General features: G+C 40.7%; 1 protein-coding gene and 1 long non-coding RNA gene across 3 annotated transcripts; both read left to right on the top strand.

Moving 5' to 3' along the window:
* The first annotated feature begins 3,664 nt into the window (after positions 1 to 3,664).
* LOC124012107 lies at positions 3,665 to 4,192 on the top strand. Its single transcript, XR_006834663.1, has 3 exons — positions 3,665 to 3,740; positions 3,843 to 3,928; positions 4,080 to 4,192. It is a non-coding gene; the product is annotated as an uncharacterized LOC124012107 (long non-coding RNA).
* A 692-nt stretch (positions 4,193 to 4,884) lies between these two features.
* Positions 4,885 to 13,620, top strand: LOC124013035 (protein phosphatase 1 regulatory subunit 36). Of its 2 annotated transcripts, XM_046327153.1 has the most exons (11): positions 4,892 to 5,049; positions 5,297 to 5,361; positions 5,548 to 5,634; positions 5,800 to 5,930; positions 7,299 to 7,368; positions 8,725 to 8,823; positions 8,978 to 9,118; positions 9,381 to 9,423; positions 9,967 to 10,190; positions 10,919 to 11,113; positions 12,644 to 13,620. In XM_046327153.1, exons 1-11 carry the CDS (start codon positions 5,026 to 5,028, stop codon positions 12,744 to 12,746), a joined length of 1,182 nt encoding a protein of 393 aa, XP_046183109.1. In that variant the 5' UTR covers positions 4,892 to 5,025; the 3' UTR covers positions 12,747 to 13,620. The 2 variants fall into 2 exon arrangements, with proteins under 2 accessions (XP_046183110.1, XP_046183109.1); XM_046327154.1 differs by lacking the exon at positions 10,919 to 11,113 and having other exon boundaries at positions 4,885 to 5,049.
* Positions 13,621 to 14,563: the final 943 nt, after the last annotated feature.

Below are 14,563 nucleotides of genomic sequence, written 5' to 3'. Positions count from 1 at the left end.
CTACTCATTCAAGGACATTTATTTATTTTTTACTCTTTTCTACATTGCAAAATAATAGTGAAGCCATCAAAACTATGAAATGGCATATATGGAATCATGTATTTGCCAAAAAGGGGCTCTTGATGGATTTTGCGATGCACTTGAAGAAACTTTCAAAGTCCTTGAAATGTTCCACTTTGACTGACCTTCATGTCTTTAAGTAATGATGGACTGTCATTTCTCTTTGCTTATTTGAGCTGTTCTTGCCATAATATGGACTTGGTCTTTTACCAAATAGGGCTATCTTCTGTATTCCACCCCTACCTTGTCACAACACAACTGATTGGCTCAAACACATGAAGAATGAGAGAAATTCCACAACTGAACTTTTAACAGGGCACACCTGTTAATTGAAATGCATTCCAGGTGACTACCTCATGAAGCTGGTTGAGAGAATGCCAAAGTGCAAAGCTGTCAAGGCAAAGGGTGGCTATTTTGAAGAATCTCAATACAACAAATATTTTAAATTGTTTAACACTTTATTGGTTACTACATGATTGCATATGTGTTATTTCATAGTTTCGATGTCTTCACTATTATTCTACAATGTAGAAATAGTCAAATTATAGAAAATCCCTGGAATGAGTAGGTTTTCCCAAACCTTTGACTGGTACTGTAGGTGCTGAGGAGTATTTCTGTCTGTAATAAAGCGCTTTTCATTCTGATTGGCTGGGCCTGGCTCTCCAGTAGGTGGGCCTGGCTCCCTATGCCCTCCCAGGCCCCCCCCATGGCTGCACCCCTGCCCAGTCATGTGAAATCCATAGATTAAGGGCCTAATTTATTTATTTCAATTGGCTGATTTTCTTATATGAACTGTAACTCAGTAAAATCTTATAATCTGTTGCATGTTGCGTTTATATTTTTGTTCTTACATGTATGTAACATGTGTATCCCAAAATACAGTACTATTCAAAGGTTTGGACACACCTACTCATTCAAGACATCAAAACTATGAAATAATGCATTTGTAACCAAAAAAGTGTTCTACAAATCAAAATATATTTTATATTTGAGATTCTTCAAATTAGTCACCCTTTGCCTTGATGACAGGTTTGCACACTCTTGGCATTCTCCAGTGTAGAATTGGCCTTGTGTTTAAGGTTCTTGTCCTGCTTAAAGGTGAATTAATCTCCCAGTGTCTGGTGAAAAGCAGATTGAACCAGGATTTCCTCTAGGATTTTGACTGTTCATAGCGCCATTCAGTTGACTTTTTATCCTGAAAAACATGTCGCAGCCCCCACTATGTTTGAAAATATGGAGAGTGGTAGTCAGTAATGTGTTGTATTGGATTTAACCCCAAAAGAACACTTTGTATTCATGACAAAAAGTGAATTGCTTTGGCACATTTTTTACAGTATTACTTTAGTGCCCTGTTGCAAACAGGATGCATGTTTTGGAATATTTTTTATTCTGTACAGGGTTCCTTCTTTTCACTCTGTCAGTTAGGTTAGTATTGTGGAGGAACTACAATGTTGTTGAGCCATCCTCAGTTTTCTCCTATCACAGGCATTCAACTCTGTAACTGTTTTAAAGTCATCATTGGCCTCATGGTGAAATCCATGAGCGGTTTCCTTCTTCTCCGGCAACTGAGTTAGGAAGGATTCCTGTATCTTTGTAGTGACTGGGTGTATTGATTCAGTGTAATTAATATATTCACCATGCTCAAAGGGATATTCAATGTCTGCTTTTTATATCCCCCCCCCATCTACCAATAGGTGCCCTTCTTTGCAAGGCATTGAAAAACCTCCCTGATCTTTGTGGTTGAATCTGTTTGAAATTCACTGCTCAACTGAGAGATCTTACAGATAATTATACACGTGTGGTACAGAGATGAGACAGTCATAAAAAAATCATGTTAAACACTATTATTGCACTCAAAGTGAGTCCATGCAACTCATTAAGTGACTTGTTAAGCAAATGTTTACTCCTGTACTTATTTAGGCTTGTCATAACAAAGGTGTTGAAAACGTATTGACTCAAGACATTTCAGCTTTTCATTTTTAATTAATTTGTAAAAATGTATAAAAACTTAATATCACTTTGACGTTATGGGAGCCAGTGTTTATGTTTAGGCCAGTGACAAAAATAATATCTATTTAATAAATGTTATATTCAAGCTGTAACACAACAAAATGAGGAAACAGTCAAGGTGTGAGAATAATGTCTGGAGGTCCTGTATGTGTTTGGACATTTAGATCAGATGAGGTTCTTGTGTAATTGTGTTTTTAATTCCAGGAAAGACCTGTGATATAGAGATGCTACAGTCCATGGACGTCCTATCAGCAGTAAAGTTTCTGTTCAATTCGGTAGAGTGATTGGGTCAGGAATTCCATCCATGTGTTATTCTCTTGATGTCTGATTGGGTGGAAGGTATTATAGAATGGAAGCTCGGGCTGATAGTGAGGACTCTTGGAGAATGGGAGTAAGGAGAGGGAGATCAGTACCCCATGCACAAGTAAATACATTATTGTCTACTACTGAATCTCCCAAGTAGTTTTTAAGGGATTACAGAATGTGATTTTAAAATATGTGAAATTACGGAGATGGCTTTCACTTCGTTTTTTAGTGGTACAACATTGCTCTTTGAGAGAACACCTCACTCACTTTACTCACCATAGCAGAACTGGTTAGGCTGATTTCATGCTTTCTAGAGCATTGATGACTGTCACTGTGCTGCTGGCAATAATTTAATTATGTTGTTTTTTGGCCGACGTTTAATGACACCGATCATATTCAACTGGCGTTGTGCGTTCATAAATTCATCAGTTATTCTGCGCTCTGGCACACTCAGACGAGAGTGCTCTGAAATCGGAGCAGATAGCCAGAGTGAATTTTACGAACACATCTCTAATAGGATGTTGGAGAGTTTATTGACAAGGTTCTGTGTGGACAGAAGGGAGTTTGTTTTTTCTTCCCTTTGTGGGAAAGCTGTTGATATGAAATGGTAGGTGGGTGAAATTCAACAAGAAAATATAAATAAATAATAATATTTTTGCTCTATTTTTGTATTTGGCAAGCATTTGCACATGACTGAATTATCTTCTCCAACCTGTTGATACATATGCTTGCAGACACGGGACACCCAGTTGTTGGATATAGCTTAGATGGAGATCAGAAGATGACCTACAGTGAAGAAGTGGTCCCAGCTATACCTACTGCCAAGGTTTACAAGGTATGAGGAAGACGATGCTCTTCAGTTGACATTCTGAGGGACAATCTATTTTGATTGTCCCTCTACGTAATCACTTCAAATTGATTATGCCTTCACTGAAAATGTGCCTTTCCTTCACAGAGCTCAGATGGAAAGATATCCTTGTACCAGTGCGACCTATACAAATTCTCCAGCTAAAGATAATTTGAACAGTAACCCATTTCCTAAAAACAATGTACACCTTTATTTAACTAGGCAAGGCAGTTAAGACCAAATTCTTATTTTCAATGACAGCCTAGGAAGAGTGGGTTAACTGCCTTGTTCAGGGGCAGTATGACAGATTTTTACCTTGTCAGCTCAGGGATTCGATCTTGCAACCTTTTGGTTACTAGTCCAACGCTCTAATCACTAGGCTACCTGTTAAAGAGTAACATTCAAGTTTAAAATACAAAAATAAACGTTTGCTTTTTAACAGTTTCATTGAGGCTCAGTTTGGAGGGATTTTGGACAGAGGCTCCTTGGTGGACATCAACCCACGGGACAGAGAAAAGTATGACCACATGAACTGGTCTTCCCTCTGTGATTCAACAAGAAAGCCCAGATTGCTTTGACACATAATAAGTTCTGTCTGTTGTTTCACTGTATGCTACAGGTGTGCAGCACTGATCATGTCGTTAATGGACAAGGACTGCCGATACCACCTGGTTTACTTTTTATATAATCCTGTATTGTTCAAAGGTACGATATTTTCTGAAATAACAGCGGAAATTCTATTTGTCTTCCATTCATTCTAGATTCATGCAAGTGTAACACATTGATTCAAACATACAGTACAGTATGCATGTACGTAATTAACCTTCCTTGACTATTATTTAACACCTCTCTATAGGTTTTCCATTTGATGTGCCCGATGAGGAAGTTAACAGACTTTTCAGAGTTTTATTAACACAATTACATTTATCATTGATAATACCTTTATTACTCTTACTGCCTTTTGAAAAATATCTATCATTGAACTGAAATTGATATTTAACACAGAAACCAATTGAATGGAATATAAGAAGACGTTGTACGAGATAATTGTGGTAAGGTAGTTTAATTGTATTTTCTTTTAATGTATTCCAGGGAGGAGTTGTGGTACTAAGTTTATACAGTCTTCAAATGCTCTCCCAGAGGTTAAGGATAAGGAATGGGGCTTGGATGTCTTCATAGAGAGAGTTCATCTCCTCACACCAAAGGGCTCATAAACATGATTTAGTGGGCTTCTCTGAGACTACAGGGAGAGATCATCTGAGAGAGATAGTGCATTGAAAATGATTGGCAGGATATTTGGTGTTCTGTTATTATATTTGATATATTGTTATTTGCTTTGTTGACAGTTTGGTAATTACCTAATGTCGAAATATGCCACGTCAATTCTTTCATATGGATTAATGAACTGAATTTCCAGTGTTTTTGAAACGTCTGCCATTTTAATATAAAATTGCAGACATATTGTCTTTCCTTTTTTATTGTTAGTTGGTATCATAGATATTTTGTCTTATTGAAAACATTTCTCTATAGTGAAGGCAAGGAACTTTTAGATACTCTAGATACATTAGATACTCCATAGTAATTGTTATGATGATTCTGAACTGTCTTGAAATGCATTAGGCCACCTCATTGCAAACACCCGATTAGCCGCACAAAGGTACTGCATTGGATTCTGCGTTTCTCTCTTTTCAAGTGCTGCCACATAGACCCGATCGGCTGTTGCCTAGATACTAGACCTACATTTTTAGTAAACACATCGAGGGTAGCAGGGAGGAAGATGAGCTTTATGGTATAAAGGAGAAATGCCGAAACCACAAAAGGAAACGGTACGTTTGTTAAATGTGACAAGGTTGGCCCAATGTGGCCGTTGAGTTTTAGCGAATGTCACAATGTAGCAGTTGTACGGTGTGCTGCAAGTAGAACGACAAAAACAGAAGCAGGTGTAGCAGCTGCCTGAGAGAGCTCGAGTGCAACATTTTAAGTGTACACCTGTTGCTGCAATAGTGACGCTCGATCGTCAACGTGTCAATGATTCATTTGTGAAGTAATGACAATGGTTACTTCATATGACAGATCAGCATACCTCCGCCTGGGCGATGGAACTGGAATGATGAAACCCAAGCCCTCGAGTTCACCAGGTAACGTTAATGGGCAGCTATAGCATTAGCACATGCTACAATACTTTCTGGACCTATTTCTGTGCAAACGTTTTCTCACTATTATTTGCGGGTGTATATGGATGTATTTTATTATCTAATGAACTTATCGTTGAGTATGCACCTGTTGATAATTATTGAACTGTTTTCTCATCCTTTTATTTTCAGTTTTAGTACATCTGTGGAGGTAAAAGAAAAGAGAAAAAAGACTAAACCTGTCAATTTTCAAGATCTTGCCAGCAAGCGTCCAGAGAGGTAGCTAGCTATTCATTTCTAGCCTAAGCCAACAGCATTTTTCCTATCCATAGATAGAGCATTCATTATATTACAAGTGATATGTATCCTTGATTGACACATAATTAAGGGCATTGCTGTGTCCTGAACTCTTTCAACAAATACTTTTCTGTCTATTATTTGTAGGCAAACGCAGTCATCGGCCAAGAGGGGGGGACAAAGCAGCAGGAAGACTGTGGGTCCTGCTCAACTCAATGCCTACAAGTCCTCAGTAAAACGGGGTCAGAGGGACTATGTGACCATCGAGGATGTGAAACGTAGGTGTTGGTCGGTCATACACATAATACACACATACTTTCTAACTGCTGCATCAGACAGATCTATGTTATGGAACACATCCTTTACAGCAGATTAGTTGAATATATGGTCTTTGTCTGTCTGTCTGTTTGTATGTACAGTATGTACACTGCCTTCAGAAAGTATTCATAGTCCTTGATTTCACATTTTTGTTGTGTTACAGCCTGAATTCAAAATGGATTAAATCAGTTTTTTCTCCCACCCATCTACACACAATACTCTACAATGACAAGGTGAAAACATGTTTTTATAAATGTTTGCACATTTATTGAAAATGAAATACAGAAATATCTCATTTACATTCACACCCCTGATTCAATATATGTTAGCATCACCTTTGGCAGCGATTACATCTGTGAGTCTTTCTGAGTAAGTCTCTTAAGAGCTTTGCACACATGAATTGTACACTATTTGCACATTATTCTTTTTAAAATTCTTCAAGGTCTACCAAGTTGGTTGTTGATCATTGCTAGACAACCATTTTTCAAGTCGTAACTGTAACTAGGCCACTCAGAAACATTCAATGTCGTCTTGGTTAGCAACTCCAGTGTATATTTGGCCTTGTGTTTTTGTTATTGTCCTGCTGAAAGGTGAATTTGTCCCACAGTATCTGAACCAGGTTATCCTCTAGGATTTTGCCATCAAAGTATTCACACCTCTTGACTTTTTCCACATTTTTGTCACTGGTTTACACAAATACCCCATAATATCAAAGTAGAAATATGTTTTTCTAATTTTTTTGAAAAGAAGGAAGCCTGTACAGAATAAAAATATTTCAAAACATGCATCTTTTTTTGCAACAAGGCACTAAAGTAATACTGCAAAAAATGTGACAAAGCAATTCACTTTTTGTCCTGAATAGAAAGTGGTATGTTTGGGGCAAATCCATTACAACACATTACTACTACTACTACTTTCCATATTTTCTAGCATAGTGTTGGCTGCATCATGTTATGGGTATACTTATAATCGTTAATAAGGACTGGGATGTTTTTTTAGGATAAGAATGGTGCTAAGCACTGGCAAAATCCTAGACAAAAACCTGGTTCAGTTTGCTTTCCACCAGACACTGGGAGATTAATTCACCTTTCAGCAAGACAATAACCTAAATCATAAGGCCATATCTACAGCTGTAATCACGGCCAAAGGCGATTCTATAAAGTATTGACTTGGGGGTGTGAATACTGTGAAATAGGTATTTCTGTATTTCATTTTCAATACATTTGCAGACATTTCTAAAATTTTGTTTTCACTGTGTCATTATGGAATAAGTCAAGGGTTCTGAATAGTTTCTGAAGGCACTGTATGTATGTCTGTCTGTGTTGCAGAGGTGGCACTCAGTTTGCTGCAGGAGAATGATGCACTCCCCATTCCATTTAGCTTCCTGTCTGTGTTGAAGTAAGGAAGCACCCACTGCACAGTATATCTGCCTTCTCTCTCCCTCTTTTGTCTGTCCATCTGTCTGTCTCTCTCTCTCAATCCCTCTCACACACACACACAAACCTTTCTTTATGGCTATGTTTTCAATCCATGCTACATCCATTTACGTACACTACCATTCAAAAGTTTGGGGTCACTTAGAAATGTCCTTGTTTTTGAAAGAAAAGCACGTTTTTTTGTCTATTAAAATAACATTTACATTTAAGTCATTTAGCAGACGCTCTTATCCAGAGCGACTTACAAATTGGTGCATTCACCTTATGACATCCATTGCATTTCTGTTTAAAATATTGTTTAAAATATTGTATCAAGACTGCCCAAATATGTCTAACTGGTTTATTAACATCAAATTGATCAGCAATACAGTGTAGACATGGTTAATATTGTAAATGACTATTGTAGCTGGAAACAGCAGATTCTTTAAATGGAATATCTACATAGGCGTACAGAGGCCCATTATCAGCAACCATCACTCCTGTGTTCCAATGGCACGTTGTGTTAGCTTATCCAAGTTTATAATTTTAAAAGGCTAATTGATCATTAGAAAATCATTTTGAGACTGTTGTATTGAGGGTACTATTTAATGAAGCTGGCAGTTGAGGACTTGTGAGGCATCTGTTTCTCAAACTAGACACTAATGTACTTGTTCTCTTGCTCAGTTGTGCACCGGGGCCTCCCAGCCAGTTTGCGCTGTTCTGTGGGAGTAATACACAGCGTTGTACGAGATCTTCAGTTTCTTGGCAATTTCTTGCATGGAATAGCCTTCATTTCTCAGAACAAGAATAGACCGAGGAGTTTCAGAAGAAAATAATTTGTTTCTGGCCATTTTGAGCCTGTAATCGAACCCACAAATGATGATGTTCCAGATTCTCAACTAGTCTTAAGAAGGCCAGTTTTATTGCTTCTATAATCAGGACAACAGTTTTCAGCTGTGCTAACATAGTTGAAAAAGGGGTTTCTAATGATCAATTAGCCTTTTAAAATGATAAACTTGGATTAGCGAACACAACGTGCCATTTGAACACAGGAGTGATGGTTGCTGATAATGGGCCTCTACGACTATGTAGATATTCCATAAAAAAATCCAGCTACAAAAATCCTGTTTCCAGCTACAATAGTAATTTACAACATTAACAAACAATGTCTACACTGTATTTCTGATCAATTTGATGTTATTTTAATGGATAATTGTTTTGCTTTTCTTTCCAAAACAAGGACATTTCTAAGTGACCCCAAACTTTTGAACGGTAGTGTATATTGCTTAGGCTTTATGATTGCTCTTAGACATTGCCCTGTGTGTGTGTGTGTGTTTAGGAGCAGAGAGCTGGATGAGTTCCTGGCTGCCCTCCTGCTCTACCTGTCCTGTTACTTTGAGAGGAAGTCTCTGGAGAAGAAGCCCAAGCCTCTCATGGCGTCAGTACCATACTCATTTGTGCCGTGTGTGTTTGTGTGTATGTATGTGTGTGTTTACATTAATTACCATTTTATATAGACTTGAGACTCTTCATTCGCTTGTATTGATGTTTCTCATGACTTTGCCTCTCTATAATGTATTGATTTGTGTCAGTGAGCAGAGTATCACAGAGAAGCAGGTGATGGCGGAGACCCTTGCTAAGGTGGAGCTGGCCCAGAAGCAGCTGGCCTTCTGCTACTCCAGCCTGGTCCTGGGCCTGGGCCTATCCCAGCAGCACCACATGGCCTGTGGCAGGTCAGTCGCCTCTCCGCCATTTTGGCTCTGCAGGGGCAAGGAGGGGAAGTGACGAGTCAAGGGAATAGATACTCATTTGGTTATTAAGCAAATACCTTAGATCCAACGCGATTGACAGTTAAAGCCTATATTCTGAATAATCTACGTAGATTATACACAACATCTAATACATCCAGAAATTGTGAGTAGCGGCCTAACCTCCATGCACAAAACATTTCACTTGCTGCGTTAAACTATCACTTTAAGTGCTTTGTTTCTACAGGAGCCGTGTGTCATTGACCTACAAAGACAGGCAGTTGTATGAGGTTAGTACCAAACCCCACAGAACTGTGATTTGACCTTTGCGACTGTGTATTCCAGAGGAGATGTTGACTCAGTACTGTTTAACCAGAGGTGGTGGTATAGTGTAACAGAGTTATTTTAGGGTCTGTCGTTCTGTCATTCTGCCCCTGAACAGGCAGTTAACCCACTGTTCCCAGGCCGTCATTGAAAATAAGAATGTGTTCTTAACTGACTTGCCTGGTTAAATAAAGGTAAAATAAAAAAATAAAAAAATCTAATTAAATCTAGTACCAGAATAGCTTTTTTGACATTTGTAAATGTATTTTGGAAAAGAATAAATGATGTGACACAGACCCTGATGCAGCTTTAGCACCTTGAATTAATTACTGGCAGGCTGGCTGACTGGCTGGATGAATAAATGAATGAACAGGCCTAAACATTATTATTAATAATAATAATAATAATATCTCCAGAGGATGGAGCCATCAGCATTAGATATTAACAAAGGACCTACATCAAATGCAACTGTAGCATCTCATCTCTGTAAACTGTCCTATCTACACCAGTGTCTGTACAGCTTCTTCTGCTACGTGGCGTGGGTGACGTTCAGTAGGAAGGACCTGAGGGGCATCCAGGAGGAGGTGGGGCGCCTGCTGCGTTCTGACACCTTCAACCCCGCCCTCAGGATCAGGATAGATGCCACAGAGGACAGCCTGGCCCAGGACTCCTCCAAAGAGGGACAGACTGAGCCCAAAGTGCACACACAGAGCCACAATGCCCCAGAGCAAAGGTGTGTGGGGATTGGTGGAAGGCTGGGGTGGTGTACGCGTGGCTATCTTATCAGCTCCCATTTTGAGTCATTTTTTAAAACGTTTTTCCAGACAATAGTTTCTACTAGCCTAAGTGACTGACTGACATGATGTGTTGCAGTAAAGCACAAAATGGTTTAGGCTGCAAAGCCATCTCTGCTTGAATGCTGTCTATCTACCTCCCAGACCATAGGATTGACTGAGACAGATTCATGACTTGTCAGAAAAAAAGGCCTGTCACTCTTAGGTCAGCTCCCAACATCTGACAGGTGACTGACAGTTCTGTAAGCGGTTTCAGGTCTCTTGCTCTTATGCTGTCAAGTCCAGGCCAAGTTGGTCTTGAAGTCTGTACTCCATAAGTAGAACCAAATTAATCAAATGTGGGGAGTTTATTTTGTTGATATCTTCACAGCTGTTGTCTACACATTTGATGATTAATAGTACAGCTGTATATATTTTATAATATTTGGTATTAGAATGACATCTGCTGGCATTTTAATTTCATTTATTTTTTTCCCTGCTTAAGGAAATTCTACAGTTTGACTTTTGAGGTTTTGTCCTCCCGCTGTAGGATTTCCCCTAATGACTCTTCACTCTAATGCCCACATCTAAATCAATGAATATCTAGTGCCTAGGCCCTAGGGAATAGGCGCCAGTTTGGAATAGTTTCTCAGTCTTCTGCTTCGCGTCCTTTGACCTTTGACCCCAGGAAGTCCCAGCGTCGTCCGGCCTTGAGTAAGATGGTGACCCAGCGCTCCCCGGTCATGGTGTCCCTGCTGCCATATCCGCGGGAGGAGGCTCCTCATCTGTTCTGCCGCTACAGACCCAGGAAGCAGAGCCAGGCCAAGCTGTGTAACCCAGAGACCCTGATGGAGGAGCTCAAAGAGCAGCTGGCCTCTGTCAGGTAGCTAACAGTCACAGCACAGGGAGGGAATAGCCCCATCCCAGATCTGTATGTGCTGTCTTGCCAACTCCTATGGTCATTGTCACACCAACTGTTGGCAAGGTCTGGGACCAGGCTCGGGAAGGAATATGTTTGCTAAATACATTTTTAGTCATTTAGCAGATGCTCTTATCCAGAGTGGCTTACAGTTAGTACATTCTTAAGATAGCGAGGTGGGACAACCACATATCACAGGCATAGTAAGTACAATCTGCTGTCCTAGCTTTAGGGGGAAGGTGCCAGGATAGAGAATGACTTGGACTGGGCCGAGCGGAAGCTGCCCTCCCGGAGGGGTGGGTGAACCAAGAGACCAGAGGTGGCAGAAGGGAGTGTTCAGGTTGGGGTGTAGGGTTTGAGCCTAGCCTGAAGGTGTGTGTGGGGGGGGGGCAGTTCCTCTTGCTGCTCTGTAGGCAAGTAGCATGGTCTTGAAGTGGATGCGAGTTTCGACTGGAAGCCAGTGGAGTGTGCGGAGGAGCGGGGTGACGTGGACGAACTTGGGAAGGTTGAAAACCAGGCGGGCTGCAACGTTCTGGATAAGTTGCAGGGATTTGATGGCACAAGCGGGGAGCCCAGCCAACAGCGAGTTGCAGTAGTCCAGACGGGAGATGACAAGTGCCTGGATTAGAACCTGCACCGATTCCTGTGTGAGGTAGGGTCGTTCTCTACAGATGTTTCAGAGCATGAACCTGCATCACTGCTTTGATGTTTGCAGAGAACAACAGGGTGTTGTCCCGGGTCACGCCAAGGTTCTTTGCACTCTGGGAGGGCGACACTGTGGAGTTGTCAACCATGATGAAGAGGTCTTTGAGCAGGCAAGCCTTTCCCGGGAGGAAGAGCAGCTCCGTCTTGTCGAGGTTGAGCTTGAGGTGGTGCGCCGACATCCAAGCTGAGATATCTGCCAGGCACACAGAGATGCGTGTCGCCACATGAATGTCGAAGGGCGGAAGGCGAAAAGTAGTTTTGTGTCATCTGCATAGCAATGATAGGAGAGAACACGTGAGGATATGATGGAGCCGAGTCACTTGGTGTTTAGAGGGAAGAGAAGAGGGCCAAGAACCGAGGAGGATTAAGGAGGGAGGAGAAGGTGGAAAAGAGTTTCATAGGGTTAGAGGCAGAAGCATGACATTTTGAGTGATAGAAAGTATGTCAGAAGGTTGAATGAAAATAACAAACTAAATGTGTAAGAGATTGATAATATACACCACAAACATTCTATTGAACTTTAATTGTCCCTCAAAAATGGATGAATATCTCTTGTACATGAAGTTAACATTCCACAGCACTATTTCCACACCCCTGAACTTATGTCTGCAACACTCTTAGAAAAAATGGCTGTCACCATAACTCTTTTGGGTTCCATGTAGAACCCTGTGTGTAAAGGCTTCTACATGGAACCAAAAATGGTTCTTCAACCGGTTCTCCTTTTAGATTCTAGATAGCATTTTTTTTTTCTAAGAGTGTATGTTTGAACATTGAAATCTGTTTTTCTAGCTTTGGGATTCTGGGGAAGCCTCTGAGCCAGTTCAGCTGCACCACCCTTATGCCCCAGGGAGCCAACAATGAAGAGGAGGAGGAGGAAGGAGGAGGAAGATGACGATGATGAAGACTCCGGCGTCCATGTTCGAAGCAGTAAGAACACCTTCGTGGCTCAGAGACCTGTCGCATCAGCAGTGGACCAACGCGGCAGCCTCAGCCGCACCAATACAGTCATCTCACGGGCCACCACAGAGGGAGTGTCCTCAGACACAGAGTGAGAGTATGTGCGCGTCCCCCAAAATTTGACCAATAAAAAAAAGAACAAAAACATATAAAATGATGTATCTTTAGTCACTGTGTTTCATAATTGGCCTTCAATTCGCATGTGGCTGAATGTATCTCACCAGAGAAAGCATCCGATCGAGCGAAACGGCACCCATCTGTCTCAGTATATGTAGCCCATCTATCTGATGCTGTCTGGCCAAAAAGAGTATGCCATTGTTGCTGCCCGTAGCATTGAATTTAATAGCAAGGGAAGCTAGCAAGCATTTTGCCTCCCTTGATAATGTTTAAATTTAAAAAAAATAACCAATCAAGCATTGAGCTAAACTGTGTGAGCTCAATTGTGAATGGTCCTGGTGCACCAAAAAAAGTGTCAATGGAAGCTAGTTTGGATGTGACTTCACACCAATCACATTGCATCAAAAGCATTGACGAAAAAAGGTGCATTTTTGCATCTCGTTGTGTCGTTGTCCTCCGGTGGCTAGCTAAAATCGACCCTTGGAGCTTGGATGGATAAAATGAAAAATTGGATGGAGATAAGGATTTGGACTTGTGGACTTACTGTACCGGCTAGTGATTATAACAGTGATTCAGATTACATTTACATTTACATTTAAGTCATTTAGCAGACGCTCTTATCCAGAGCGACTTACAAATTGGTGCATTCACCTTATGACATCCAGTGGAACAGCCACTTTACAATAGTGCATCTACATATTTTAAGGGGGGTGAGAAGGATTACTTTATCCTATCCTAGGTATTCCTTAAAGAGGTGGGGTTTCAGGTGTCTCCGGAAGATGGTGATTGACTCCGCTGTCCTGGCGTCGTGAGGGAGTTTGTTCCACCATTGGGGAGCCAGAGCAGCGAACAGTTTTGACTGGGCTGAGCGGGAACTGTACTTCCTCAGTGGTAGGGAGGCGAGCAGGCCAGAGGTGGATGAACGCAGTGCCCTTAATTCAGATCCAACCATAAATTCATACATTGTGCTCCTGGTCTGAGAGGGTGGAAGTTCAATATGTAGCTAGATGTAGTAGGCTAACGTTAACTAGCTGGCTCATCATTGCCCTTTAAATTAAGTTAGGCTAGCTGTCAAGCCTTTTAGCCATGTAGCCTAATCGAGGACAACAAAAACTAAAAGTGTGTAGGCTACTGTATGACAGAGAGGATGATTGCATTGGCGTTCCTCTACAAGTAAGGTAAATCATTGTTTTTCTACTTGCGCACACACACACACCACACACAATCAGGACCATGGACAGCCACATGTTATTTAGCTTATGTTGATTGGACTAAATTGTTTTTGGTCCTGATCTTTAAGTTGCTACTCTGTTAGACTAAGCATTGATGATTTGGAAGTTGAAATGATGGTGGATTTACTTTAGCAGAGGCCTCTCCTGGTTTTTTTGCCACTTGTGATAACTCTGTGGTTCTCAATCAATAATTGTTTAGTAGTCAGACATTTTGCAAGCAAAACATCAAGTTTTAAATTTCATTTCCTGCAGTTTTACAAATTTGACCATGGGGTGTTTAATTTTTTTTAAAAGCAAGTTTGCTGCAATTATACACATTTTGCCATGGACCAAAGAGAAGATTTACCAATTTCAGGCAATTCTTCACATTTTCCCATGGGGCGTAGAGAAGATTTTGCAGTTT

This window comes from Oncorhynchus gorbuscha, linkage group LG24, assembly GCF_021184085.1.
Source record: "Oncorhynchus gorbuscha isolate QuinsamMale2020 ecotype Even-year linkage group LG24, OgorEven_v1.0, whole genome shotgun sequence".
NCBI classification, from domain to species: domain Eukaryota; kingdom Metazoa; phylum Chordata; class Actinopteri; order Salmoniformes; family Salmonidae; genus Oncorhynchus; species Oncorhynchus gorbuscha.
This window is presented reverse-complemented; position numbering and strand designations above follow the sequence as displayed.

Excerpts from the sequence above, each read along its gene's own strand:
- LOC124013035 (XM_046327153.1), top strand. The coding sequence starts at position 5,026 with ATGCCGAAACCACAAAAGGAAACG. Across the intron at positions 5,050-5,296 it reads CGAAACCACAAAAGGAAACG|ATCAGCATACCTCCGCCTGG; the intron begins GTACGTTTGTTA and ends TTCATATGACAG. Across the intron at positions 5,931-7,298 it reads GACCATCGAGGATGTGAAAC|AGGTGGCACTCAGTTTGCTG; the intron begins GTAGGTGTTGGT and ends TCTGTGTTGCAG.